We start from the raw sequence: 26,204 nt of genomic DNA, 5'->3' as shown, positions 1-26,204 counted from the left end.
CCTGAGCGAGCGTGCTTTCATGTTGTACGGTAAAATTCAATCTCCTCTATTTTACTCCAGCTAAAGTTGTTAGTTAGCAAGGCGAGTAGGAGCGCAATCTGCAGGATACTAAGCGCAATAACATTTCTAAAAAAATAAAATAATAATCGTTTGTAATCGGCGTCTTTTTGGTAGATATTGATTATTTTCAAAAAGGCTATAATTTGCCGACTAAATCGGCAGGCCGATGAATCGGTCGGGCCCTAGTGCAGATGTTGGTTTTCATTAAAAAAAACCTGCACTGAATTGAAGAAGTCAGTGCAGTAGATTAAGATGGAGGAAATAAGAAGCTCCATTACACTATTATTGCACACCCACATTGTAAAAAATAATAAGCTTACTTGAAAAAAGGGTGGAAACTTGTTGCCTCAAATAAGTTAAGTAACCAAAACTTTACTTTAGGTTATGTTTACAAGTAATGCTTATGTTATGTTATGTTAGCGTGAGAGATTAAAAACAATTGAGCACAGCTTGGATGCCTGTCTATTTCTTAATGCACAGGAAATTAAATGTTTGTCAACACAAAAAGTGATATCGCAAATCGGTATCGGAAAACCAGTATCGGGAAATATCGGGATCGGATCGGGAGCAACATGAAAATATCGGAGTCGGATCGGGAGCAATAAATGAGATCGGGACATCTACTGCGTCGGGTCCTCCGACGTCTCTTCCTCTGCCACATGCAATGGTGGTTATCTTGTTGTGGCGCGACAAATTCGACAACTTGCGACAAAACTTCGGCGACAACGCGAACGGGCGAAAAAATTTGCGTTTGGTGTGAACGCACAGTAACGCTGCCCTCTTCCGATTGGCCTCATAAGAAAGCATGCCTCGCGTTTCAATTCAAACACAAGTCGTGCCGCGGTTAGAGCCACTGCCTCTCACTCAGAGAGTGTGTGTGTATGAGTCGGAGGCAGAACGGGAGAGAGATAAGCAGAGTTACAAAATAGCATCCGGCTGGCGCGGCTCGAAATGGCTGTTATTACAAATTGCACATTTTAATCTGATCGTTAATGATGCTCGGTGGTCGGTCAAGAATTTTTTACATTTTCGCCATCCCTAATTGCATGTAGATATCCCATCTCAAAGCGCTTTACACATAGTGATTGTGTGACACCTTGATCAGTGCCAGCTATCTCTAGCTCGCGGCCATCCAAAACATATTTAGATGCATAGTCTGTGACGCCATACAAAAACGATAATATACATTATGTTATAACTATGTAATACACAGGTGTTGAATGCACAGTTGTTAGGAACCGATCCAGCTAAGATTAGATTTTCACGGTTTGGCAGGGCGTCAATTCTTCTTGCATCTGTTATTATGGAAATTCCCTTTCATGACTGTAAAAGTTGCATTTAGGAGCATGTGCGTGGATCTCCACAAGTCAACACAAACCGCCCAGGCAGAGCTCCACACATCCACACACAGGGGTTGACACTAGGGATGCGCCGATTGTGAAATTTTGGGCCGATACCGATGTTTTAAAAAAACAGTTTGGCCGATGGCCGATACCGATGTTTTTTTGTTATTTATTCCCCCTTTTGTGCCAGGGAAACAAACCCTAACCCCCCACGCAGACACGCACCTCGTATACACAATGATACAGGGAGAGACTTTTATGATTTGTATGAAGTCAACTGTGCAATCAACATTCAACATCACAATTATTTCAACGTGGGCTTAGGCAGATAGGCCTACATGCGCCGAAAACAGATCGCTATTTATTTTATTGAACATCGCCTGCATGATGGTGAACTCGAAACGTCTTTAGCATATGGAAACTGTGGCCAAAAAAATAACGGTGTCTTTTTACAATTTATTTGTTACCAGCATTTGTATTGTTGATCAGCTAAGAAAAAGTCCCCTAAAGACGGTGACGTCGCATAGCATCCGAAGACTCTGGGTTTGACCGGACTACTTAGGGAGCGATACGACAGAAAAGAAAAAAATCCACTTGCCTTGACAGCGTTCATTATATGCTTAGCAACGGTGAATTCTCAAAAAATTCTTCACCACCGGAAGTTGTGAAGGCCCATGCAAGTGAACGGAGCGTTCATCAGCATTGAGAAGAGCCGTGTAATAAATAACGATAGTCACATTAATTTTTTCGATTTTCCACGTGTCTCCGACTATTCGACATTCGTTACCCATCCCTACCATACAACTGGCTACTCAATGAGAAGAGTTCAGTACTTGTATATCCAAACAAAACAACAAACTGCATATCGCTGATCTTTCTCAGAGACAGTGAAATACTCCCACACGACCGTAATTTTGTTTAACTTTTATTTGTAAACAAACCACACGTGCGCAAGGCACTCGCCCGCTTACGTCATCATGCCAGAGGCTTGTCCAGCCAGCGGCTGTTATGGGTGGTATTATTAGTAGCCTACTACCTATTGCAACTGCTCCAAAACTGCAAGTCAGACCGCAAATAACCAAAACAACATTTAGCCAGTGCCAATTGATATGACACAACAGATAAACATCAGCCACTGCCATCGGTGGATGTCAACAACGCAAATATCGGCCGTTACTGATGTTCGCCCGATACATTGCTGCGTTCCTGGTTGACACTAAAGTTTCAAAAGCACTTGCCCATCGGGCAAGTACAGGTCATGTTCACTTGCCCAAATTACAATCAGAATCGTTGACGGGCCTCTTTTCGCTAGGAACCTGGCCCTAACAACCAAAAATGAAGTATTAGTTAAGTACATTTGCATGAAATCATGCAGGTCTACATATAACTTGGCGATAGCTTTAATAGGTTGCAACGGTGGACTGAAATCACTTCATGGCACTATGTGACCGGTCAATAAATAAGTAAACAAAGAAGTTTGTTATTTTTTAAACACAACATGTGTGTTAGCTAACATTCATCTTCAGTCTGAGCAAGGATGATTTTTCTGAGCCTCCCCCAAAACCAGGCCGCGTGCCTGGCAAAAAGAGGCCTGTTCACGATTCTGATTATAATTTGGGCAAGTGAACATCACATTCGGGCAAGTTGAACCTGACCTGTACTTGCCCGTTGGGCAAGTGCTTTTGAAACCTTAGTGTCAACCCCTGTAGGTATTAGTGGGCAACTAACGCAGTATTCAAAGACGTTCCCAAAATTCAGCCGTGGTGCAGAGTTACAGCCACTCCGAGCCAGTCGCACATTGAGCTTCCCCCAAATGCGCTGTTTTGGTGTCTGTAGCTATAATGCAAATGAGGAGGAGCGAGGCGGGTCAAGGAGGAGGGTGGGGGTGTGGCCCTGAGCAGCTTGCAGCCACGGTACCATGCGCTCTGTTTACAGTGGATGTATCGCAATGGCGAGGCGCACACAGCCTTTAGCCGTGTTCTGTAAATATTAACCTACATAGGTATCTATATCATATAATATTATCACGGCCAAAAGCTGTGTGAGCCGATATTATGAATCTCAAACGACCGCGTTGAGTTCTCCGACGTTCCTGGTTCTTCAACGTCCTCATCAATGTGAAGTTGACTGAACCGCGACAAGGAGGAGAAAGGGATCGTTGCCGGGCAGCGCTTAGGCGGGGGCTCAAGCGGGAGACATTCGCCGCCAACAATCCCTTTCTCCTCCATGTCGTGGTTCATGTTCTTGAGGGAGTCAAAGCCAAAGTTCCTTGGGACCCATGGTTCCCATGGGACCCCCCAATTCATTCTCAACCTTGGCTGAGATAACCCCCAATACAAGTCTCGTTGTAGAAATACCAGAGACGAGAGTCCGACGTGTTATGCGCCATTACACCAAAAGCAGAACGGTTATCCAAATAAGGAAGTGTACAACACTTGCGTTACAGTCCTGGGGCTCTATATCTAAATAATATCATATAATACATAGAAATCTATCATTTAATACATATTATCACGGCCAAAAGCTGTGTGCGCCTCCAGACGATATTATGAATCACAAACGACTGTCGGGTTCTGCGACGTCTCGACGCCACGTACGCACGCGCGTACGTGGCGCTCGCACGGTCGAGTCTCATTGGCGGGCCAATGTCTCTGGGCGGGCCAGGCAGAGTAAGGGGAGGAGCTGAGATTCTTGGTGACGTCCTAAATACAGACATTCCAAATCAGCGCACTTGAGCCTCAGTTTTTTCACAGCTAGTGCTTGTTTTACACCAAACGCAAGTTTTAGCCAATGGGGGACCATAGGCAGGCTAGGGGAACTCATATTTATGTTAGAAAACCTCATAAAGTGAGATTTTCATGTCATGGGACCTTTAAGCAGTCAATATTATTATTATTTTTTTTTAATCTGAGGCATTATTCCTTCTTTTAACATGGATAGTAAATAATCCCTAACCCTGGATTTACAATTCAGGATGTCTGCAAAAGGCTGCAACCAAACATAAACATGTCCGGTTCCGGTTCCTGTATCAATGGGATTTACGGAACGCCAAATAAAACACAACAGAAACTGTATTTCGCTAGGATACTTGATGATGTTGTTAATACCCGAATTGTCCTCTAAACATGCGCTGATCACTTGAATGCACAACTTTTTTTTTTTTATTATCCGATCCACAGATCACTTGAATCCCGAACCGTGAGGGTTGAGCCGTACGGATCACGGGTAACCCGTGAACCGTTGCACCACCACTCTATTTCATTTTCGATACCAGGGGAAAACAAAGTAAATAGTGTGTATTAGGGATGGGCACGAGTAGTCAATTCCAAACTCGAGTGATCGAAGGAATTCCTTGAGGATCAATCGAGTACTCGTTTAATCAAATCTATTTTTAGAATGCAACGCATCTGCAGCAGGAATAGGCCTGATGATGAACGGCAATATTACCAACCAAACATGTAATGCTTATTCTCCATCCAAACAGTCAGAGTTATCAGAGTATTCATTATTTATTTTTGCAAACGTTCAAAACACATTTTCCTTACAAAAATAAATATGCGTCGCACAATTTAAATCACGTCGAACCAAGGCCTGTAATAGTTTAAAAAAAACAAAAACGAAACAAGTAGCCTAACTATTGCAAATTATTTAAAGCTGCAAATAAAACGGCAACAAATTGACTATGGAAATAATCAGCGTTGTGATCTTCTCTACACGGCTGGGATTAAAGCTGCGTCTTGCGGAGGTGAAAATAGCCAACACACTTTGTTGCTGCGGGTCTGCTTTCCCGAACTCACCGTTGTTTCAGGAGCATGTGCCGCATAGTACATTCTGGTAGCTAGATTTCGCTTGGCATATTTTACATTTCACCTTATGATCTCCTATTTCTTTATAGTATTTCAATTCTTCGCTGCGCTTTGCTTTAACCGCCACCTCTTAACTTTTTGAATTCTGGCGTGCCTGCACACGGCACGGAACGCGCCACACAGAAATGGATACATTTCATTTGCTTTGTGCCCACGCCATGCGTTAGTGGCGCCGACAGAAAATTGATTCATTTGCTTCAGAAAACTTTGTTTGTGTGTATATGCAAACTCGAGTTTGCCTGTCCACCAACCGAGTTCATTTGCAACGAGTACTCGAGTAATCGATTCCTCACGCCCATCCCTAGTGTGTATCTCAAACTGCAAGGGCTATAATGTGTCATCTTGGTGCCAATAGAAAGATTGTTGTGAAATATTCAATGTGGATACTACTTAAAGTGAATAAAGCTGGAACATGGCATAAGTAGAAGACCCCTCCCACTGTCTTTCCGAACGTGCCGTGTGCAAAGACGCTTCATTCCCGCCCCCCCACAACACAACAAGCATGGAGGATATGTAATTTGACCATATAAGACAAATTACCATGTTTTAATAAAAAAATAAAGATTTTGGGTTGACTGGCTCTTTAAAATTAGCGGCAGCTGCTTAAGCATTGGTCCCGTGCCACTGTGAGTCGGTCAGTGTTAAACCCTGGAGCCGGAGCGCACACCCAACCATTTATTGTTTATCACTTAATTAGATGTAACACTTCTATATTGTAAGACTGAAAAACGTATTAATCCCTCTAGTTTGACTTGTGTGCATTTAATTTAGTTGTGGCCCTACTTGTTGGATTGGGCCCCTAAAATGTTAAACTAAAGAGCAGTGCTCGCAGGAAAGCAGTCGGTGTTGAGCCAAGATTTCATATAGTTATTGAATACGTAAAAAGCTAATTTCGTGGGTTATGAACATGGACCAGGAAGAGTTGTGGGTGAGGACACTTTCGAAGGTTTATATTTATAACTCGTCTTGCATGCGTGCGTTCGCCTGTGTGTACATTATGCAACATGTGTGCTGTACTCAATCATGAGGTTACCATTCCAGTCATTGAAGATTAGGGAAAGAGGCCAGGTCAAAACAGACAATGCTACAGCTAGTCTGTTCGGGGTCAGAGCGATTGATTTTGGCTCTGTGCTGTGGTCCACTAGGCTGGAAAAAATAAAATAAAAAAATAAAATAAATTCCCTACCTACCCATGACCTCAACTGACAACCAACAGGAACCAAACTTTTTTTTTTTTTAGGCCCTATTCCACGTGTAGTACCGCGTGTTGTCAGATATGAAACAACTTGGCACAAACGTTATTATGTTGTGCCAACTTGGCACAACATAATAATAAAGTAAGGAATAATACGAAACAAACAGTGGTAACCAGCAATGAGGTGGAGTAATGTGTTAGTGGTACCCTATATTCACGTACCGCAGGGCCAGTAAACACTGGCTTGTAGCATAGACTATTGAGATGAATCGCACATAAATCAGATGGTGTTAATTATAAGTCTATGAATGTAGTTCACCACTATGGTTGCAATTAAGAGGACTGTGTTGAGAAACGTAAATAGGCTGCCCGAGTGACGATCTGTCAGAGGGATGGCTCGCGCACACACACAGACGGACTCTAGAGTGCTTTCATTTTCATGCCGACTATTAGTCTCTGTTCCTGTGCCTCTAAGGCTAGGGAACAGAGACTAGGTTACACTACACAGCATTGAAATGTATGCACGTCTATGGGTTTTGAGTTGTTCCTTCTACATCTGACTATTCTAGTGATACTTCCAATATGTCTCAGTTGATCTTAACACTCCTTCGGCCAACGCGCTTATATTTTTTGTGAGATCAGTAGTCGTGTTGCCGTAGCAACATGCCGTTGCTGTCGGCAACAAGCATAATGTAAATGCAAAATGCAGAGAGAAACTAGGAAAAACACAAAAAAAAAATCTTAGTTGTATTGTGTATGCTGTGTGGTGTTTGCATATCTAACCCTCGGCCTGGGACCCTGCGAGCAGGTGAGGACGAGGCCACGGAGAGGGATGACCTCAACGCCAAGGAAGAGGGCGTTGACACCCCTCACAAGAAGAACAAGAAGCACAGGAAACACAAGAGCAAGAAGAAGAAGCGGCGCCGGAAAGGAGACAAGGAGAGCAGCTCTGAATCTGGTGCAGAATCTGAGGCGGAGCTGCCCCCCTCCCAGAGGGCGGTGAGGAACACCAGAGCCAGGTGAGGACCATTCGGACATCTTCTGTTGGATACAGGAGACTTTCTTAATGGGGTGATGGCATGCTTTTTCGGCTTTTCCCTTTGCTTTAGACTGTTTGAGGTATATATACATCAGAGCCCGACCGATCTAGGATTTTTAAGACCGATACGAATATTTTGTGATTTAAAAATCCGATAGGCCGATATATATATATTAGAGCTGTCAAGCGATTAAAATATTTAATCGTGATTAATCGCATTAATGTCATAGTTAACTCGCGATTAATCGCAAATTCTTTTTCTGTGCTAAATATCCCTTGATTTTTTTGTCCCATAATTCTTCTCATTTTAATTCTCTTATCAACATGGTGAAGTGCATCGGCTTGTCTTGTGCAAATGATTTTTTATTGATAACAACATTGCCATATACTGATCAAAACAGGACGATACAAAAAAAGAGCCTATAGTGCAATTAAACGACTACTTTGAACAAATGTCATTTGAACATAGCAGTCAGGCTACTGCTTCTTTGTTTTGAGCCAAAGAAAAAAAAAAAAAAAAAAAAAATTGTAAATAAAATATTTGCGTTAATCGCGCGATATTTTTTTTAACGCCGTTAAAATTGGTTTGCGTTAACGCCGTTAATAACGCGTTTAACTGACAGCTCTAATATATATATAAAAATAATCCAGAAACGCGCATCAAAACAAACAGATTTCCCTAACATTGGTTATTTGTAGTTATCCTTTTGTTACGTAAATGCTGTTACTCTCAGCTATTACGTAACAGCAAAACTGGACATGGTAGTCATGAATTAAGTCATGCTTATCAACTTTAGAGAATTGATGGGGATGTTCTTTTAATTGTTATTCAAGCAATGTATGTCTCGTGACAGTTGCCAACTTACCATGAACACACTTGCACATATGAACAACACCGATGGTCTCCGTCGATCTCCGTCATTCACTCTGCCTAACTCTGGCTGAATCAGCGGGTTTGGGGCGTTAGAGCGCCCCCTGGTGGACAAACTTTTTTTTTTAAATATATTAATTTATCGGCCATTATAATTGCCAATACCGAATAGTTTGAAAAATGCCTAATATCGGCCTGCCGATATATCGGTCGGGCTCTAATATACATGTTATAATAGGAAAGTCTAAGTGTGTATTTAATACTGTGCAGTGGGCGCTGCTGAAGGGCAGAGGCCATGTTTACAACTTCTCGGGGGTGTGAATTGGCAGACGCTCGCGCAAGGTGTTTGACCAATCGTAACAGAGTGGGCGTGCTGACCAATCACAGCAGACTGGGCTACTTGGGAGGGGGGCCTTAAAGAGTTTTTGAAAGATGCTGAAATTGGTTTTGCAGTAATGAACGGTGAGAATTAGGGCTGCAACTAACGATTATTTTAATAATCGATTAATCTGTAGATTATTTTTTCGATGAATCGGTTAAAAAAAAGAAACATTTGGAATTGACGCATCTTTATTCAAAAACTGAATATTACTTCAAATTCACAGTGCAGACTGAAGTGTAAAAACACCAGGATATTGCTCCAACGTCCCGGAACTATTAAAAGTAATTTTAAATAATAAAAATAATAAAAAACATAACTGGGATAACACAAAAAAAAAACATACAATGTATGATATAATTGTATATGTATACAAGGGATGTCCATGGTTAACCGGTCAAACCTATGATACCATTTTCGAGACTCCTTGAAATAGAACTTGTAATATTGCTTTAGTTGCTGATAAGATGATGATAGTTCAAGATAGGACATTAAACAGGTCATAATTATATCTTTACTATCCATTTTATATTACTGGGAAAACAAGTTTTCACCAAAATCTCAATTATTATTTTTTTCTTTCTGTTGCATTTGAACGCATCAATCATATTACTGAGCCGGCCTGAACACATCACATTTGACACTGTTTGTGACCATTGGTCCGTTTTTTTTTTTTTAAGCTAACTAGCTCTATATCCTGCTTTTTAACATAGATTTAATAACTGCATTACTATTTTTAACTGATGGGACTTTCTACACCGTCCGGTTGTGTGATTACTACTGCTGCTTTGAATGACTGTTGATGCACGCGGTGCCGACTCCCAGCCCGTCTGCATGTCTGCAGCAGCAGCAGCTGGCAGAGTTTTCGGTTGGACTAGAAGGATACTGAGTTGAAGGAGTTTTTTTAACCCAAAGACAGTGAAGGTACAACACTTTTATGTAGGCCTACAGTCCAGTTTTAAGATATTACCAAAATACAAGCTGTAGTCGCTCACACTAAAGCTCGCTGTGGGCGTGCATGAACCATGAACCAACCTGTCGGCGGCTGGCTGTAAGTGCTGCGCCTATGAGTAGCTTATTAATCGCGCGACACAACAAATCAACGACCAAATTCGTTGCCAACGCATTTAGTAATCAATTTTATCGATTCGTTGTTGCAGCCCTAGTGAGAATAATAAGGGGTATATTTCAGAGTTTCCGTTGTCCGGTAATTACCAGTCATAGACCGGAAAAAAATTAGGAGGACCAAAAATTCTAATGTCTCCACTCAGAATGACCAATGGAAATAATTCTCTGCACAATTTGAATTGTGTTTAAATATGCTACTGTTTCATTTGTTTAGCCAATTCATGTAAAAACAATGAGGGTTTTGATTGACGTGGGCCGGGTCGGGCCGATATTTCCCACCACTATCCTCGAGCAGGGTCGGGCCGGGCCTTTGATCGAGCGTTTGTGGTTTATTTTAAATCTTTGCTTTATTGGCCTAATCTGAAGAGAAGTCTATGCCATAAACAGAAATATTATAGGCCTTTATTACACGGGTCTTCTCAATGCCGTGGAACGCTCCGTTCACTTTCATGGGTAGTAGGGGTGCAACGAATCACAAAACTCACGGTTCGGATCGTGTCACGGTTTTTGAGTCACGGGTCGGATCATTTTCGGATCAACAACAACAAAAAAGATAACAAGACAAATGTGCATTTAAATAAAATCTTCAAATGTGTAAAAACAAAATAAAGTGAAAAATTAGGTAATAATCCTGCTTCCTTTAAGCATAGTCAATATTTAAAAAAAATTCCAGTCTGAGGCATTTTTCCTTCTTTTTAACATGGATAGTAGATAATCCCTAACCCTTGATTTACAACTTCTGCATTGCATGGGGAGAGTTTAGAGTCCAAACTCTCCCAAGGCAATGCAGACATCCTCATCTTCTTATTCTTCATCAAGTATGGTAGCGAAATACAGTTTCTGTCGTGTTTTATTTGGCATTTTGTAAATCCATTGATTTCGGGTTGAAGACTCATTGCTCATTGCAAGGGGGATTGGTTGTAGTCTTTTCGCTCGATTCTAGCCCTACTGTTGATACGGAGAACCGAGCGAAAAGACTACAACCAAACATAAACATGTCCGCTTCCGGTTTCCGGTTCAATGGGATTTGGGGAACGCCAAATAAAACGCAACAGAAACTGTATTTCGCTACGATACTTGTTTTTAATATCGGAATTGTCCTTTAAACATGCGCTGATCAAGTGAACGCACAACTTTTTTTTTTTATCAGCCGATGCGTGGATCACTTGCATCCCGAACCGTGAGGGTTGATCCGTACGGGTAACCCGTGAACCGTTGCACCACTAATGGGTAGTAAGTAGTCCGGTAGTTTGTCAACCCGAGCGTCTTTGGTTGCTAAGCGACGTCAACGTCTTTGGCGGACTATTTCACTGCTGATCAACACTACGAATGCTGGTAACGAATAAATTGTAAAAAGACACACCATGTGAAGTTATATTTTGTTTTGGCAAGTAGCCTTGTAATAAGCAGGATAATGTATAGAATGTCGTTGATCATTATCGAAAATAAATAAGCCCCCTTCTGTCTGGGCTTATTTTCTCGATAATGACCGCCGTTCTATACATTATTCCTTACATATATATGTTGCATAGTAGGCCTAAGTAACAAATGTGTACAAAGTTACACATGTATTAAAAAAAATGTCGGGTTGAAATCGGGCTCGGGCTCATAATTACAGTTAATGTGTCGGGCCGAGCTCGGACAGAACGTGCACGGGGTCGGGTCGGGCTTGATCTAAAAACGTTAAAATTAACCCTTCCAGGTCACATGACCGCCACCAATTTATTCTAGCGGAAACGCTGAATATTTAACAAACGGGCATGAAACCCTATTCTAGTAGTACCCCCAAATGCAATTTTTAACCCTAAAAAGCATGATATGGGATCTTTAAAATGGGATTCTCTTTGGTAAAAATATTCAGATTCCAAACTAATCGCAGAGGTCAATAATTACAATTTATATTTTGTTTTTCTGTTTTTAATGGACAGTGCCAGACTAGCATCTACCACGGGGGCTGCAGACCAAGTCGGGCCAAAGGAGGGCAGCAAAAAGGACGGCATCACAGGTAAGGAATGACCGGTGCTCCCCCAGCAGACGGTCTAGGAAGAGTTTCCTTGTGACCTTAATCATCTGTACTCTCCTCACCCACTTCCATTCTGTCACAGAATCTGAGGTAGACGCCAAGACCAAAAAGCACAAAAAGCACGCTTCCAAAAAGAAGAAAAAGAAGAAGAAGAAGGACGAGAAGCAGGACCGCAGATCCCCGTCCCACTCGGCGTCTGAGAGCAGCTCCGCGTCGGGCTCTGACTCGGAGCCGGACGAAGGCAAGGGGACGCGCGATGCGCCCGAGGCCGTGTCCAAGCTGCTGCCCAAGGGCAAGCGAGGGGCAGAGAAACTCGAACCACCTCACGCCAAGCAGGACGAAAACACGGAGAACAACGTTTTCTCCTCCACAGGGAAGAACGGCAGCACCAACGGTTCGGTGCAGGTGATGTCGCCCTCTGCTGGCCAGGACCAAGCCCACCCGGCTGGGGTTGACGTCAGAATCGAGGGGAACCACGGTGATGGCAGTTTCAGCCACGCGCTCCCCGACATCATACCTAAACAGGAAGGCACAGCGTCACAAGACGACCCTGCTCTAAAAGATGAGGTCAACGTGAACCAAAGGGCCCCGGGGGCAGAGCGGGAGGGCTCCAGGTCCCTGTCCGCGTCCCCCCAGCGTGCCCCTGGGATCAAGCGCTCCGGGTCGAGTCACAGTCGGTCTTCCACGCCCAGCCCAAGACGCCAGCAGACAAGGGCTCCAGCCGCCACAGACAAGGATTCGAAAGAGCGCTCCCAAACGAGATCGAGGTCCTCATCGGAGGCCAACGGGTCCGTCTCACCGCCACAGGCCAGGGAGCGCTCGCGCTCCACCTCCCACTCCCCCAAGTCTGAGAGGAAGTCTGCTTCTCTGTCTCCCAAAAGACCGCTCCGCCACACCGGCTCCCCGAAGAGAGACAGGAAGCTGTCCCGCTCCACGTCGCGCTCCCTGTCCCCCAAGAGAAAGAAGAAGGCCAAGTCCCCCAAGAGGTCCAAGCGCCAGTCGTTATCCGCTTCTCCCAAGCGAAGGAGGACGACGTTGTCGGCGTCACCCAAGCGGCGGCGCCCGAGCCCCCCGAGGAGGAAGCTCTCTCCTAAACGCGGGATGCGTCGGTCCCCTTCCCCGCGTAGAAACCGGCGGTCCAAGTCCAGGTCCGCTGCCCGCCGCTCCAGGACGCGGTCTCCTCGGCGTACCGCCGTCGGCCGCCGCTCGCACTCTCGTTCGGTGGGCCGGACCCGGCGGCCCGCTAGGCGGTCCCGCACCCCGGTGAGGCGGGGGGGCGCCAGGCGCTCCGGGAGCCGCTCACCCGAGACCCGGCGGCGGAGGTCTCCGCTGCCACCGCCCTCTCGGACGCGGCGTTCCCGCTCAAGGTCCACGAGGCGTTCGAGGCGCACACGCTCACGCTCCGTCGTGGTGCTCAGACGCAAGCGCCGCACCAAGTCCCGGAGTCCCCGGAAAAAGAGTAAGTCCCGAACACCGCCTTCCCGCCGGCGTTCCAAGTCTAGGTCCCCTGGGGCCCGGAGGCGATCGAACTCCCCCAGCAAGAGGAACCGCTCGCCGCCCAGGTCCTTGAAGCGCTCCAAGTCGCGCTCGTTGTCAATGCGATACAGGTCAAAGTCCCACACACCGGCCCCTGCCGGGAGGCAGTCCAAGTCCCCCAGTAAGAGCTTGAGGAGGTCGCTGTCTAAGTCCGCCTCGCCTGCCCCGAACCGGTCTCGGTCTGGCTCCAGTGAGAGGGTGTCTGGGAGCGCCTCCCCAGGGCAGGACAGGGAGCCCTCCCCCTCGCCGTCCAAGGCAGAGACGGCAGAGGACACTGAAGGAGCTGCAGACGCCGCGCCCGCAGAAGGTACAGCTTTAGACCACCCGTCTGCCTTTAGGTTCTTCATTGCTTTAGACCACCCACCTGCCTTTAGGTTCTTCATTGCTTTAGACCACACACCTTCCTTTAGGTTCTTCATAGCTTTAGACCACACACCTTCCTTTAGGTTCTTCATAGCTTTAGACCACACACCTTCCTTTAGGTTCTTCATAGCTTTAGACCACACACCGTCCTTTAGGTTCTTCTAGGCTTTAGACAACACATTCCTTCTTCTTTTTTTGCTCTGCCCACACCTGCGAAAAATTATCTTTTCCCCCCCTCCGCGTTTTCCTTGACAGCGTGGCAGAATTTCTCCGTAATGATTGACTCATTGCAAAAATGCTTCTAGCTGTAGAAACGATGTGCTACATATTCCAGGCCTATATTTGGTGCTGTTTCTGCTACAGAACTCCACAAAAAAAAGAAGGGTTGGCGGATCATGCGCATCAAGTCTGTATTCAAATAATATTCGAAAATCTGTCAATCAAGAACCCCCCGCACACGCGCACCTCGGATACACGCACACACAATGACACAGGAAGAGGCTTTTATGATTTGTATGAAATCAATTTGTTTATTTCTACAACTGCGCCATCAACATCAAAATTATTTCAACGTGAGCTTAGGTAGATAAGCCTACATGCGCCGAAAACAGATCGCTATTTATTTATTTATTTTACTGAACACAGCCTGCATGACGGTGAACTAGACACGTCTTTAGCATATGGAAATATGGCCTATCGGTAATTGTTCATAACCTTTTCAATTTTAACTGCAAGCAGTTATGCAGGGGTCCAAGAAATGTGCATTTCGCCGGCACAACGCGAAGCATGTGTTCAAAACGCTACCGTGAACCTGTGGATATGAAGGTTTTGACTGTGAGAGGTTTGGTGTGGGAGTTTCGGCCCCAAACGCATTTTCCGCTACCGTTTCGTCGTCGAATGTTGGATCAAAATAGTTTTTACTGATTTGCAACGCGAAACATATATTCAAAACAATACCGTTTCGTCAACGATAGTCGGATCAAAATGGTTTTGCTGATTTCTTGTCGTGTGCGTCTGAAGATGTTGTGTGCAAAGTTTGGTGTCAATTGGGCAAGAAATGTGGGAGGAGTAGGGAAAAGTCAGTTTAGCTGTTTTCGCGATTTTGCAAAAAATGCAGACGCAAATGGGCGTGGCCTATGCCAAAAGATGCAGCTGACTCCAGTGAATCTGTGCGTATAACGTTTTTCACTGGGAGGTTCGGTGTGGGAGTTATAGCCCAAAACGCGTTTTCAGAACATTCCATTGGCCAATTAGGAGATATACAATGTCGTCGTTTTTGGCGCCGCCTTGTGGCGTAACTTTCCGAAGAGAATTTTCCTTTTCCAAATAACTCCCGCCCACATTAATAATTCTTGGCCATATTTTCTATATATACTCGGGTTTGCCCCTTGATGGTTTCCCATTAGTTTGAAGAACATTCCTTTGGCCCATTAGAAGATATACAATTTTGTCGTTTATTGCGCCCCCTTAGGGCGTATTTTTCAGATTTTTATTTTTAATTAAGGGTTGCACTAACATGTGTCTAAAATTTGGACTCGATCCGATGTCTAATTTTGTTTTTTTCCTGGATTTTTGTTTTTCGACTTAAAACGTAGCTAAGCGACAAATATTCAAAACGCTACCGTTTCGTCGTCGACGGTCGGATCCAAACAGTTTTCGGATTTCTTTTTTGGTGTGCGTCTGAAGATGTCGTGCGCAAAGTTTGGTGGCGATTGTGCAAGAAATGTGGGAGGAGTTGCGAAAAGGCAGTTTAGAGGTTTGCGCGATTTTGCGAAAAAAGATGCAGCAGACTCCAGTGAATCTGTGTGTAACGTTTTGGACTGTGGGAGGTTTGGTGTGGGAGTTATAGCCCCAAACGCGTTTTCCTTGGTATCGCGCCACCTAGTGACCAGCATGTCTGGATTTTGTAGTCGGCGTACACCTCACAGACCTGGATCTAGTCATGCAATTGGCGTGTCCGCACCATTTACGGTTTGGGGTGTGGGCCCACTTTTAGGGAAGGAAGTATAATAATAAAAAGAAAAATCGCTACAAAAACAGGGATCCAACCTGTTGGCTTGGACCCCTAAAAACTGCAAAATCATCTTCAAAACTGTTAATTTCATAATGTTGCCTCAAGCATTAATGATTTTAGACTACAGGAATGACAGTAGGCTTGGACTACAACATGAACTTGAATAATGTTTATGACCAGCTGTGTTCTATACATTATCCCGCTTATTAAGAAGAGCGTGTAATAAATAACGATAGTCACATTCATTATTCGATATTCTACGTGACTGACTATTCGACGATTGTTGCCCATCCCTAATACATACATACAGTCGAAGATGTAATCAACAGCATTTGTTGAACCTTGTAGATTGAGCAGAATATACTTGAATGTGCAGTTAGTAATCCTATTTACCAAGGGGCTGTATTTAAAGCTACAAAAATAGTACAAATAAAACAAAAACAAATTAGACGGGAATCGAACGTTACCCACCTGGTGGGTGGACGATGACGTCATCTTTTGTGTATCTAGGGTTCTTATGAATCGTAACATGAAAAAACATGAAAACGCAGGGGGGAATGGAGTTTATCTATTTTTCACTGGCTTTTAGTCGTGTCTTTAAAGGTAATCGGCTAAAGGCCGTTACGATTCTCCAAAGAGGAATCGTCTGACAAAGATGCCACAGTTCTACAGATCGATCTAGACTTGGATGTTTCACTTGCGCTTTTTTTGTAAATTCTGTGGAGTAATGCCCTCTCTAATCGGGTCCAGCGGCGTCATATGTCCTGAAAGTGGAGGTTTTAGATGGGTTGAACTGGGAAGGTATTGACTTTTCCCTTTGTGTCCATGTAGGCCCCTGGAAGCCCCTGCCCTTATCCAACGCTGACCCCAGCGCCGCGCCCGCCGGCTCCTCGCCCCGGCCCACACCCAACCACCAGGGGGCCCGCTCTCCTTCCGAGCGGGACGGCTCCTGCTCCCCTTCTGCCTCTCCTGAGTGCGCGGCGGGCCCCGCCGGCTCCGGGGCCTCTGGAGACTCCACAGGGGAGGAGGAGGAGGCGGAGGAGGGAGGGGCTGAGAAGGCAGCTTCTCCTCTAAAGCCCAAGCAGCCCTGGAGCTCCTCGGGCTCCGTCTCCCCCGTCCGGACGGAGAAGAAGCAGCACTCCCCGTCTCGCTCCCCCGCTGCCCCGCCCCACAGGAAGACGTCGCCCTCCCCCAGGCGCTCGTCCTCCAAGAGGAGGTCGGTGTCCAAGAGGAGGTCGGTGTCCAAGAGGAGGTCGGTGTCCAAGAGGAGGTCGGTGTCCAAGAGGAGGTCGGTGTCCAAGAGGAGGTCGGTGTCCAAGAGGAAGCAGTCCAGGTGGGTCTTGTGCACATGGCTTTTCTTCTTTGGCCCCGCCACCTCAGATTGAAGTTGGCATTATTGATGATAACCTAATTTTTCAGCTTGAAATTCAAACACTTTGCAATTGGAAGCCTCTCCCTCGCTCAGACGCCATCATTCAAATCAACGGCTAACCCAAACGAGCTCACACATTCACATGCACCACAGCATTCTGCACATCCTGCTGCAGGTCAGGATCTCTGTTATCCTGACCTCCAGCAGGACGTATAGGCCTGTCGCGATATGCAATAAATCAATTAATTGCGCGATAAATTAAAATGAGTGATAATTTTTTGCCGGCCGCAATAATTTCCATTCGCACTCTTTTTTTTTTTTTAATCATTGCTTTATTGGCCCTAATCTGAGAAGAAATCTATGCCATAAACAGAAATATTATAGGCCTTCATTACACGGGTCTTCTCAATGCTGTAGAACGCTCCGTTCACTTGCATCGGCAGTAGTCCGGTAACTTGTCAACCCCAGCGTCTTCGGTTGCTAAGCAACGTCAACGTCTTTGGCGGACTATTTCTCTGCTGATCAACACTACGAATGCTGCTAACAAATAAATTGTAAAAAGACACACCATGTGAAGTAATTTCTTCGTCTTGGCAAGTAGCCTTGTAATAAGCGGGATAATGTCTGGAACGTCGCCGGTCATTATCGAAAATAAGCCCCTTCAGGGCAAAGCAAGACACCTCCGCTGCGCGTCGGTCGCCTGTTCGCCCTGTCGGGGCTTATTTTCCCGATGATGACCGGCGTTCCATGCATTATATTTATTTATATATATTTAGCAGGGTAGGACTAAGTAACAAATGTCGGGTTGAAATCGGGCTCCGGCTCATAATTACTGGGCACAACGAGTAAACCCCCTCGTCAAGTGTCAGTCACTTGTTGCAAGGTCTGTGTGGGAGGCGGAGCCCTGGCGAGTGTTTATTATTTTTTGAAGCGCAATCGCGTTTACATCCTTTTTATTTAGTGTTTCAATTTTATTTATTGTTTTTGGTGTTTCGTTTTTATTCAAGAGCATTTTTTGTTAATAATCGATAGTTTTTATTTGTTAATTTATTCTGGATATTTTCTATATATATATTCTGTCTTCCAGACGTCCAGTTCCAGTGTTCTTTAAAAAATAAAAGTTTATTGATCTTCGAAAGGGTGTACTTTATCATTATATTAGTTGAAAAACGGCAAGATTATCGCTTATCGCAATAACTTCTGGGGCAATTAATCGCCCAGAAAAATGTGTTATCGTGACAGGCCTACGTATGGCATACACACACTTATAGATGGTAAAAGGCAAGCTTATTTCATTCCAAGCATTGTTCCATGTAGTGACCCGCTGCTGCCCGTTTCAGGTCCAAGTCTCCAGTCAAGAAGAAGGCGTCACCGGCCGAGCGCAAAAAGCGCCGCTCCAAGTCCCGGAGCCCCGCCCACCGTCGGCGGGCCAGCCGCTCGCGCTCGGCTGCGCGCCGGCGGAAGTCCCGCTCCAAGTCCCGGGCCAGGACCCGCCGCTCCAAGTCCCGCTCCCCCGCACGCAAGAGGCGCAGCCGCTCCCCCGCCGGCCGTGCCCGCAAGCGATCCAAGACCCCCAAGCGATCCAAGAGCCGCTCGGCTGGCCGGCGGAAGCGTTCGCGCTCCCCGAGCCGCCGCCGCCGCTCGCGCTCCAGGGGGCGGGGCCGGCGGCCTGCATTCCGTAGCCGCTCCTTCGACCGGCGGGACCGGTGGAAGAGAGAGCCCAGCCACTCCCCCGTGCTCATTCTACGCAAGCAGCGTCGCTCCGGGTCCCGCTCACGCCGCAGCGGCAGCAAAACCCCGCCGCGGCTCACAGACCTGGGTAATACACCTTCTGTCTGTAGAGCTGGCTTATTTCTGTAGATCGGCTCGGGTCTGTCTATTGTTCGGTTCACCCAGTTCAAAAGGTGTGGTGTTGTAACTAGGGTACTCAGAGAAGCGTCCCAGTCTGGACGGATGTGTAGTCACTGTCCCGGCAGGGCTCAAGACTCACACTTCTGTTGTTTTCATTTGGAGGCATCCCAACAGATGTGGTTGCACAATGTTTTGCCTCTTTATCGCAGAATTGTAGAAGGTATTTACTGCATACGTGGTCCTTTTGTCTTCTACCGCAAGCGCATCGACATTACCTTCCTTACAAACCACCTTTTGGCTCTCCTCCTTCATCAAAAGCTCTACCTACTGAAGACGGATTGCTAAAGTGATATACCCAAGTTCGGATTTATTTCTAGTATGGCGTCCCGTCCTCTACAATAGTGCATTTCTCCACATGCTCTTGAGTAGCGCAAGTGCTACGGTGCAGATTAATGGAAACATTTCACAATGTTTAAACCACCTCTTAAACTTTATGATCATTTGAAGAACCCAATACTTTCATAGCGGTGTGTCTTCATTTGAACTAACTGATGTCTATAGGAAGATTCATGTATCGAGTATCGCCATTGTTTGGTTCCATAAACGGTGACAATGGGATCCTGGTAGAATTAAATGAACAGTCAAAGTTATGAAAAATTAACATTGGCTCTTTTGAGATGAAAGACTCGTAATTGCATTTAATTTTCCTTGGCCGTTAATAAAAAACAAAACATGACGTCCTGCCCTGTATCCTCATCATCTGGTCGTCTCCCTCCAGATAAGGACCAGCTGCTGGAGATCGCCAAGGCCAACGCGGCTGCCATGTGCGCCAAGGCTGGGGTGCCCATCCCCGAGAGCCTGCGACCCAAAGCCATCCTCCAGCTCCCGCTCCCCACGCCCTCCCCCACCCCGCTCTCCCTGCCCCTCCCCCTGCCCATGGGCATGGGCATGGGCAACATGGGGCAAATGGGCATGGGCAACATGGGGCCAATGGGCATGGGCAACATGGGGCCAATGGGCATGGGCAGCATGTCCAATATGACCATGAGCGCCGCCATGGCCAGCATGACAGCGGCCACCATGACGGCGGCCCTGTCCAACATGGGTGCACTGGCCTCCATGCCCCCCCTGGCCCCGCTGCCTACCATCACCAACAAGCCCCCGCCCTGCCTGGCGCCGCCCGCACCCCCCCTCAACCTGGGCCACATCGAGGAGGTGAAGAGGAAGGTGACCCAGCAGGCCAACATACACACCATCAAGGAGCTCACCGAGGTGAGCTGACTCGCGTCCTCCCAGACACCCCTGTTGATGTGTCGGAGGTCGAGGTCTTGATGTTGATGTCGGGGGCTTGTTGTTGATCTCCAGTGCAGGGTCTTATGAGTGTCTTTGCTTGCTGAGAATGAAGTCTCATCCTGCTGTTATTTTGATGTGAATGCACCCACGCGTTTTTATTGCTGACCAGCTCACCAGCATTTGTATTGTGTTGTAGAAGTGCAAGATGATCGCCAACAGCAAGGAGGAGATGGCCATCGCTAAACCCCACGTCTCGGATGATGAGAGCTAGAGCATCGTGTGTCCTCGCGGTAAGATGACCAACTTAAAGAAGTTATTTTGGGTCTTTTATAATGTATTACAATAGCATATATTATAATTGTGTCAGTGGATGTTATCTGCCTATCAGAGTAGTTCTCTTGTTTGATTTGCTGTCTTGTACATTCAGCTTTTTACTTGGTGGATTTATAAACACTTATCTTTTACACGAAAAAAAATGTAATTGAAGCTCTAACAGCATTTCGTTTTTTCAGTTGGTTTATTATCGAACTGTATACATCTCAGCAACTCAAAATACTGTCTGTCCTGAAACAACCTAGCCATGAGTATGCCCCACCTGAAAAATATCTGTAGACTCGCGTTTAAAGTCATTGTTTTACCACAGCAGTTTAAATATCCCCGTTGTGCTTTCCCAGGTGCCGGAGCTCCCTCTATTGGACCGGAGTGGATGTTCTGTGTTTTATAGATTGGCCTTGAGGACTAACCTATCCCACAGTTCGCCCGACTCCACCTCCTTTATCAGTGACAAGAGCACCCTAGTTGTCATGGTAACAGTAGAGGAGCAGCAGTCACACCTGGTTTATTTGTGTGTGTGTGTGCGGTGCACGAGGGACTGGCGAGGAGACGCTGCAGTGACCCCACTGGGGACACACTCCGGTGTGTGTGTGTGCACGCACAGTAGTTTGACTGTAATGTGAAAGCTGGGAGTGTGCATAAGTGTACATAGTGGTGACTCTTTACCAACTCACCGTGCAGTGGTCCGTCCCCCCCCCCCCCCCACCTCCTCTTCCACACAGGCTCGCTGTTTATACGACGGAGGCTGGCGAAGCACCCACCTCGCGGTGATAGTGCTTTTGTAAAAGATGAGTTCCTCCTACGAATATGTTTTACTTGTTTTTGTAAAAGAAAATATAAAAATCTTCTGGTTAATTGCGTTGTGTCTCGCTGTGTACCGGGCCCGCCCACGCCTCTTGTCTCCTAACGCCCTGAGATCACTGATGGTTTTGATTGGCGGCATGCGTGAGATGAGTTGTTTCACGACACGCTTCCCAGCGGTTAGTAAGATGACACGGTTATTGTCCTTAGCAGGACATGAATGTGGATGGGTTGAAGCACAGAATGTGGGTTCATACAAAACCGTTAATCCAAATGCTCTGTCCTGGATCCCGTTTTATCCTGATGTTTCTACTTGCCTTTCCTTTATGATCCCTTGTGCCCACTGAAATTAAGATGGCTCTCCCATAGCCCCTACATGGTATACAACTAAAGCCTACAGATCCATCCTTAATGCAATGGTTTGACGTGCAAAACCTTTCATTTGTATGACTTCACAACATTCTGCACTCCTTGGCAGCACAAAACGTTTCCTGGCCTGTGATCTCTGATTGTCAACCTTGTTTTAGCCACTGTTCCCATGTCCATTAAAGGTACATTGAATCAAAACGTCTGCCTCACAGGCATACCTTTAGTTGGGGCATATTTGGTGATTCCTAAATTGAGATCCTTTGGTTTTATCCTATGTGATGCATATATTTTTAAATCCAGAAGAGTAAACAAACAGGATCATCTTCAAACAAATGAAGGAGCAGTACAACATGTCTCGTCGATTAGATTCCCCTGGGCCAATGGACGAATCCATTTTGTTTGGGACAATCAGAATGCCGGTAGCGTGGTGTTTTGTGCTGGCCCCTTGTGCATATTAACGCTCCTATCTCCCCCGTCTCCCCCATCACTCCCGTCAGGTGGACTCGTCTCAGGTTTTTCACGATCAATTGGGGGTTTGCGTTAGTGATGTGGGGAGTCGGGACACTATGATAGCGTGTTAAGATAACCAAGGGATCATTGAGCTTGTGAGTTGATTTGATGATCTGTTCCCTGTACCTTCAGAATAGTGAGATCTTTGTCCTATGGTACAGAGGCGAACTTGCCGCTAAAGGTGGTAGTGCAGGCGATGTTTTATTTTTATTTTAGTGTTTCAGAGCTGCGCGACACCTTTTGGTGTGAGCTGGATAAAGAGAAAGATGGCCTGATGATATCCTGAAAAGCCCTTTGTGTAACCATAGACAGTGCTCGCTCTTTGTCTCTGAATGTCATTTGCCAAAACCCAGGACACCTTCAGCGTTGTCGTGTGCGTGAGCTGCCAGTGTACGAGTATTAACCGTTTTGTAACTTACAAAACGGCTCACACCCGACAAACAATGGGGAGTGTGGCTTTAATTGAGCTTGTTCGTTCAAATACTTCCCCCCCCCCCCCCCCCCCCCCACACCCAAATCCAGAGACACATTCTTCTCACTCGCGTCTTTTTAATATTCCATGCATTTGTATATTGTCCATCGGTCACCCCCTGCCCGGCCCAGCCCAGGGCTGTTAAACCGTCATGGATATCCGTGAAGATTTTTTTTTTTGTCAAACTAGTGATGCTGTACCTATAGTGCTTACCTGTTGAGTTCCTGATGTAATCTTTAGCTATTTTAATGACAAAAAACATTTTAGGATTCTTTTTTTTTTTTGGTCACTTGGGTATGACATTGCTTGCTTTGTACATAAATGTGTTGATCATTATTAAAAGCCTTAAATTCATCTGCTGTTGTCTTGATTAAAAAATGTGTATATTGCAGGATTTCTTCTGGACATCTTTTTTGATAAGATGTTGGTAATGTAGTGTAGCAATAGCCATCTTTTTAGTGAGAGTATTCACGGCCTAGCATTCATCTCTCGCACTAAGCATGCATACGATGGGATCTTAGTTTTTAATATTTAGAAGTCTGATTCCGATACCGTCTGCTGCCACCTGGTGGCATCAGAGCTCTACCACTCAGCCCTACCGGAAGCCCTACGGTGCTCCTGACATCCAGACATGCTCTCTGATGCTATGTGTTTATCAAACCGAAGGATATATTTATGCTTCCTTAATTTCCTCATGAATTTGTTAATCAAACAAAAGCAATAAATCCAAACTAAAGTATGAGGCTGGCGGAGAGATCCCAGTAGAAGGCTTTAATCTGGGTCTGCTGGGTGAGCAGAAGGTAAGGGCCCTCAGCGCCTCTTCATCAGTTTCAGGCGAGAAAATCACCTGAGACATAAACTGCAATCCTTCCAAAGGTGCGTGGGCATTAAGGGCTTTGTATTGTGACAAATTGGATATCCACTCTTTTCTGTTCTAATAAACTCTAAACCAAAGGGGCAAAACACGACTCCAGCCCAATGAGTAGTGGATCCTTTATTCTGGGTTTTATGGAACTGGATTTGAAGCAGATCAACAGTTGCTGTAAATGATCAAACGCCTGATCTCTACTAATATGAAGGTAAATAATACTATAGGCCTATAACAGTCTGCAGTCTCAATGAGCCCGAACAGAATCAGCCACAGTCTACTCAAACGATACCGCATATTTCACTCAGTAATCAGAAGGTTGGTCATAACATATCTAACACTCAAATAATATTTTTTCGATTCTACCTAGAACACCTTTAATGCAGAGAGAATTCCACTGACACTCTAGACTGTTTGACCAGAGTGGTGTGGATATTTAGTTTTTTTTCAATTGCTTGAACACTTATTGCAAAATTTGGCTCATTGTGTCAAAACTCAACACACAAGCAGACACAACACTGGGAAATAAACAGTTCACATCTATGTCAAATTGAAACTCGGCTATCGAAACCTAACAATTCTTTGTAAAAATGGCAATCTGATGACAAAATGATACACACTTGCATCATATGAATACACTTTCAGATCAGCAGCAACACACTGGCCTACTTTATGTAAAACATTGCAGTCTTTCATGTTCACTGTTTTTATTCACTTCCACAGAGGGCACGTTTTCACCACAACCAAAAATATCAAATACTAACGGTACGGCCACACCAAACGCGTTACTCGCGTTAGGGGCGTCCAAACTCGGCATTTTTGCATAGGGAACCATTGGTATAGGCGCGTAGAAGCACGTAATTACGCACGTAAACGCAGTAACGCGCCCAACGCACCAACGCCCGGAGTTCAGAAATCTGAACTTTCAACGCTCCAACGCGTGGCGCTTAGCCGCGATAGCCAATCAGCGTGGAGCTTGACCCGACGTCACTGGCAGAGAGTAGTGAGCTTGGACAGAAGCATACGGCCGACATCTTTCTTTATTCTTGGTGGAAATAGTAACATAGTTACGCTATTAAATGCATTTATGGAAACATTTTTAGCGAGAAATGTGCATTTTACTTTCATAATGTTCGCTCGGTGAATGTGAAGGATGTTTGGTTTGATAGTTATGACGAAGAGGGAACGCTCCGTTCACTTGCATGGACAGAGTGTCTGGATGCTAAGCAACCTCAACGTCTTGGCGGACTATTTCTCTGCTGATCAACACTACGAATGGTGGAAACACACAAGACACACCATGTGAAGTTATTTAACCCGATTATTGTTATTTATATCAGAGATTATTTAATCTAACCCGATCTAAGCTCTATCACCCAAACACGGCGGCGTTTGGGGTTCCTACCTCGGACTCCAGCGCAGCCACGGCCGACAACTATCTTTATTCTGGGTGGAAATAGTAACATAGTTACGCCATTAAATGCGTTTATGGAAACATTTTTAGCGAGAAATGTGCATTTTACTTTCATAATGTTCGCTCGGTGAATGTGAATGATGTTTGGTTTGATAGTTATGACGAAGAGGGAACGCTCCGTTCACTTGCATGGACTGAGTGTCTGGATGCTAAGCAACCTCAACGTCTTGGCGGACTATTTCTCTGCTGATCAACACTACAAATGCTGGAAACACACCAGACACACCATGTGAAGTTATTTAACCTGATTATTGTTATTTATATCAGAGATTATTTAATCTAACCCGATCTAAACTCTATCACCCAAACACGGCGGCGTTTGGGGTTCCTACCTCGGACTCCAGCGCAGCCACGGCCGACAACTATCTTTATTCTGGGTGGAAATAGTAACATAGTTACGCCATTAAATGCGTTTATGGAAAAAAATTTAGCGAGAAATGTGCATTTTACTTTCATAATGTTCGCTCGGTGAATGTGAAGGATGTTTGGTTTGATAGTTATGACGAAGAGGGAACGCTCTGTTCACTTGCATGGACATGGACTCATCTAGCTGCGTTGGCGCATTGACGCGTTGGAAGCGTTGAACCACCACACAATGATCAAGCGTCAGGTTAGGCGCGTTACTCGCGTTATCCAACGCGAGTAACGCGTTTGGTGTGGCCGCACCATAAAGGTACGGCCACACCAAACGCGTTACCCGCGTACCACGCGTATAAAATCGGCAATTTTTCCATAGGGAAGCATTGGTTTACGCGCGTATGAGGTGCGTACACGCGTATCATGCGTACCAAGCAACATTTTACTCGCGTTAGGCGCGTATGAGGCACGTATATATACACGCGTACATATACGCGCGTACGCGAGGAGTTCAAAAAATTGAACTTTTTACGCTCATACGCGTGATACTTAGCCGCAATAGCCAATCAGCGTGGAGCTTGACCCGACGTCACTGGCAGAGAGTAGTGACCCTTGCACAGAAGCATACGGCCGACATCTTTCTTTATTCTGGGTGGAAATAGTAACATAGTTACGCCATTAAATGCG

At 45.6% G+C, this 26,204-nt stretch overlaps 1 protein-coding gene and 1 long non-coding RNA gene across 4 annotated transcripts in view; one reads left to right on the top strand and one right to left on the bottom strand.

Annotated features, from left to right (window-relative positions):
• sona (SON DNA and RNA binding protein a) overlaps positions 1–23,172 on the top strand; it is a 34,629-nt gene extending 11,457 nt beyond the window's left edge. For 2 of the 3 annotated variants that reach the window (XM_060040946.1, XM_060040945.1), the window contains exons 3-10: positions 7,273–7,483; positions 11,810–11,886; positions 11,987–13,747; positions 16,649–17,150; positions 18,530–19,008; positions 19,819–20,312; positions 20,530–20,623; positions 21,008–23,172. In XM_060040946.1, coding sequence (XP_059896929.1) covers positions 7,273–7,483; positions 11,810–11,886; positions 11,987–13,747; positions 16,649–17,150; positions 18,530–19,008; positions 19,819–20,312; positions 20,530–20,604 — 3,599 coding nt within the window. In that variant the 3' untranslated portion in view covers positions 20,605–20,623; positions 21,008–23,172. The remainder of the gene's footprint in view (positions 1–7,272; positions 7,484–11,809; positions 11,887–11,986; positions 13,748–16,648; positions 17,151–18,529; positions 19,009–19,818; positions 20,313–20,529; positions 20,624–21,007) is intronic. The other variant, XM_060040947.1, reaches the window with a different exon arrangement.
• Positions 20,777–21,069, bottom strand: LOC132449228 (uncharacterized). Its single transcript, XR_009523544.1, has 2 exons — positions 20,929–21,069; positions 20,777–20,871 (listed from the first exon to the last, which is right to left on the bottom strand). It is a non-coding gene; the product is annotated as an uncharacterized LOC132449228 (long non-coding RNA).
• Positions 23,173–26,204: the final 3,032 nt, after the last annotated feature.

The sequence above is a fragment of the Gadus macrocephalus genome, chromosome 20, assembly GCF_031168955.1.
Source record: "Gadus macrocephalus chromosome 20, ASM3116895v1".
Lineage (NCBI taxonomy): Eukaryota > Metazoa > Chordata > Actinopteri > Gadiformes > Gadidae > Gadus > Gadus macrocephalus.
This window is presented reverse-complemented; position numbering and strand designations above follow the sequence as displayed.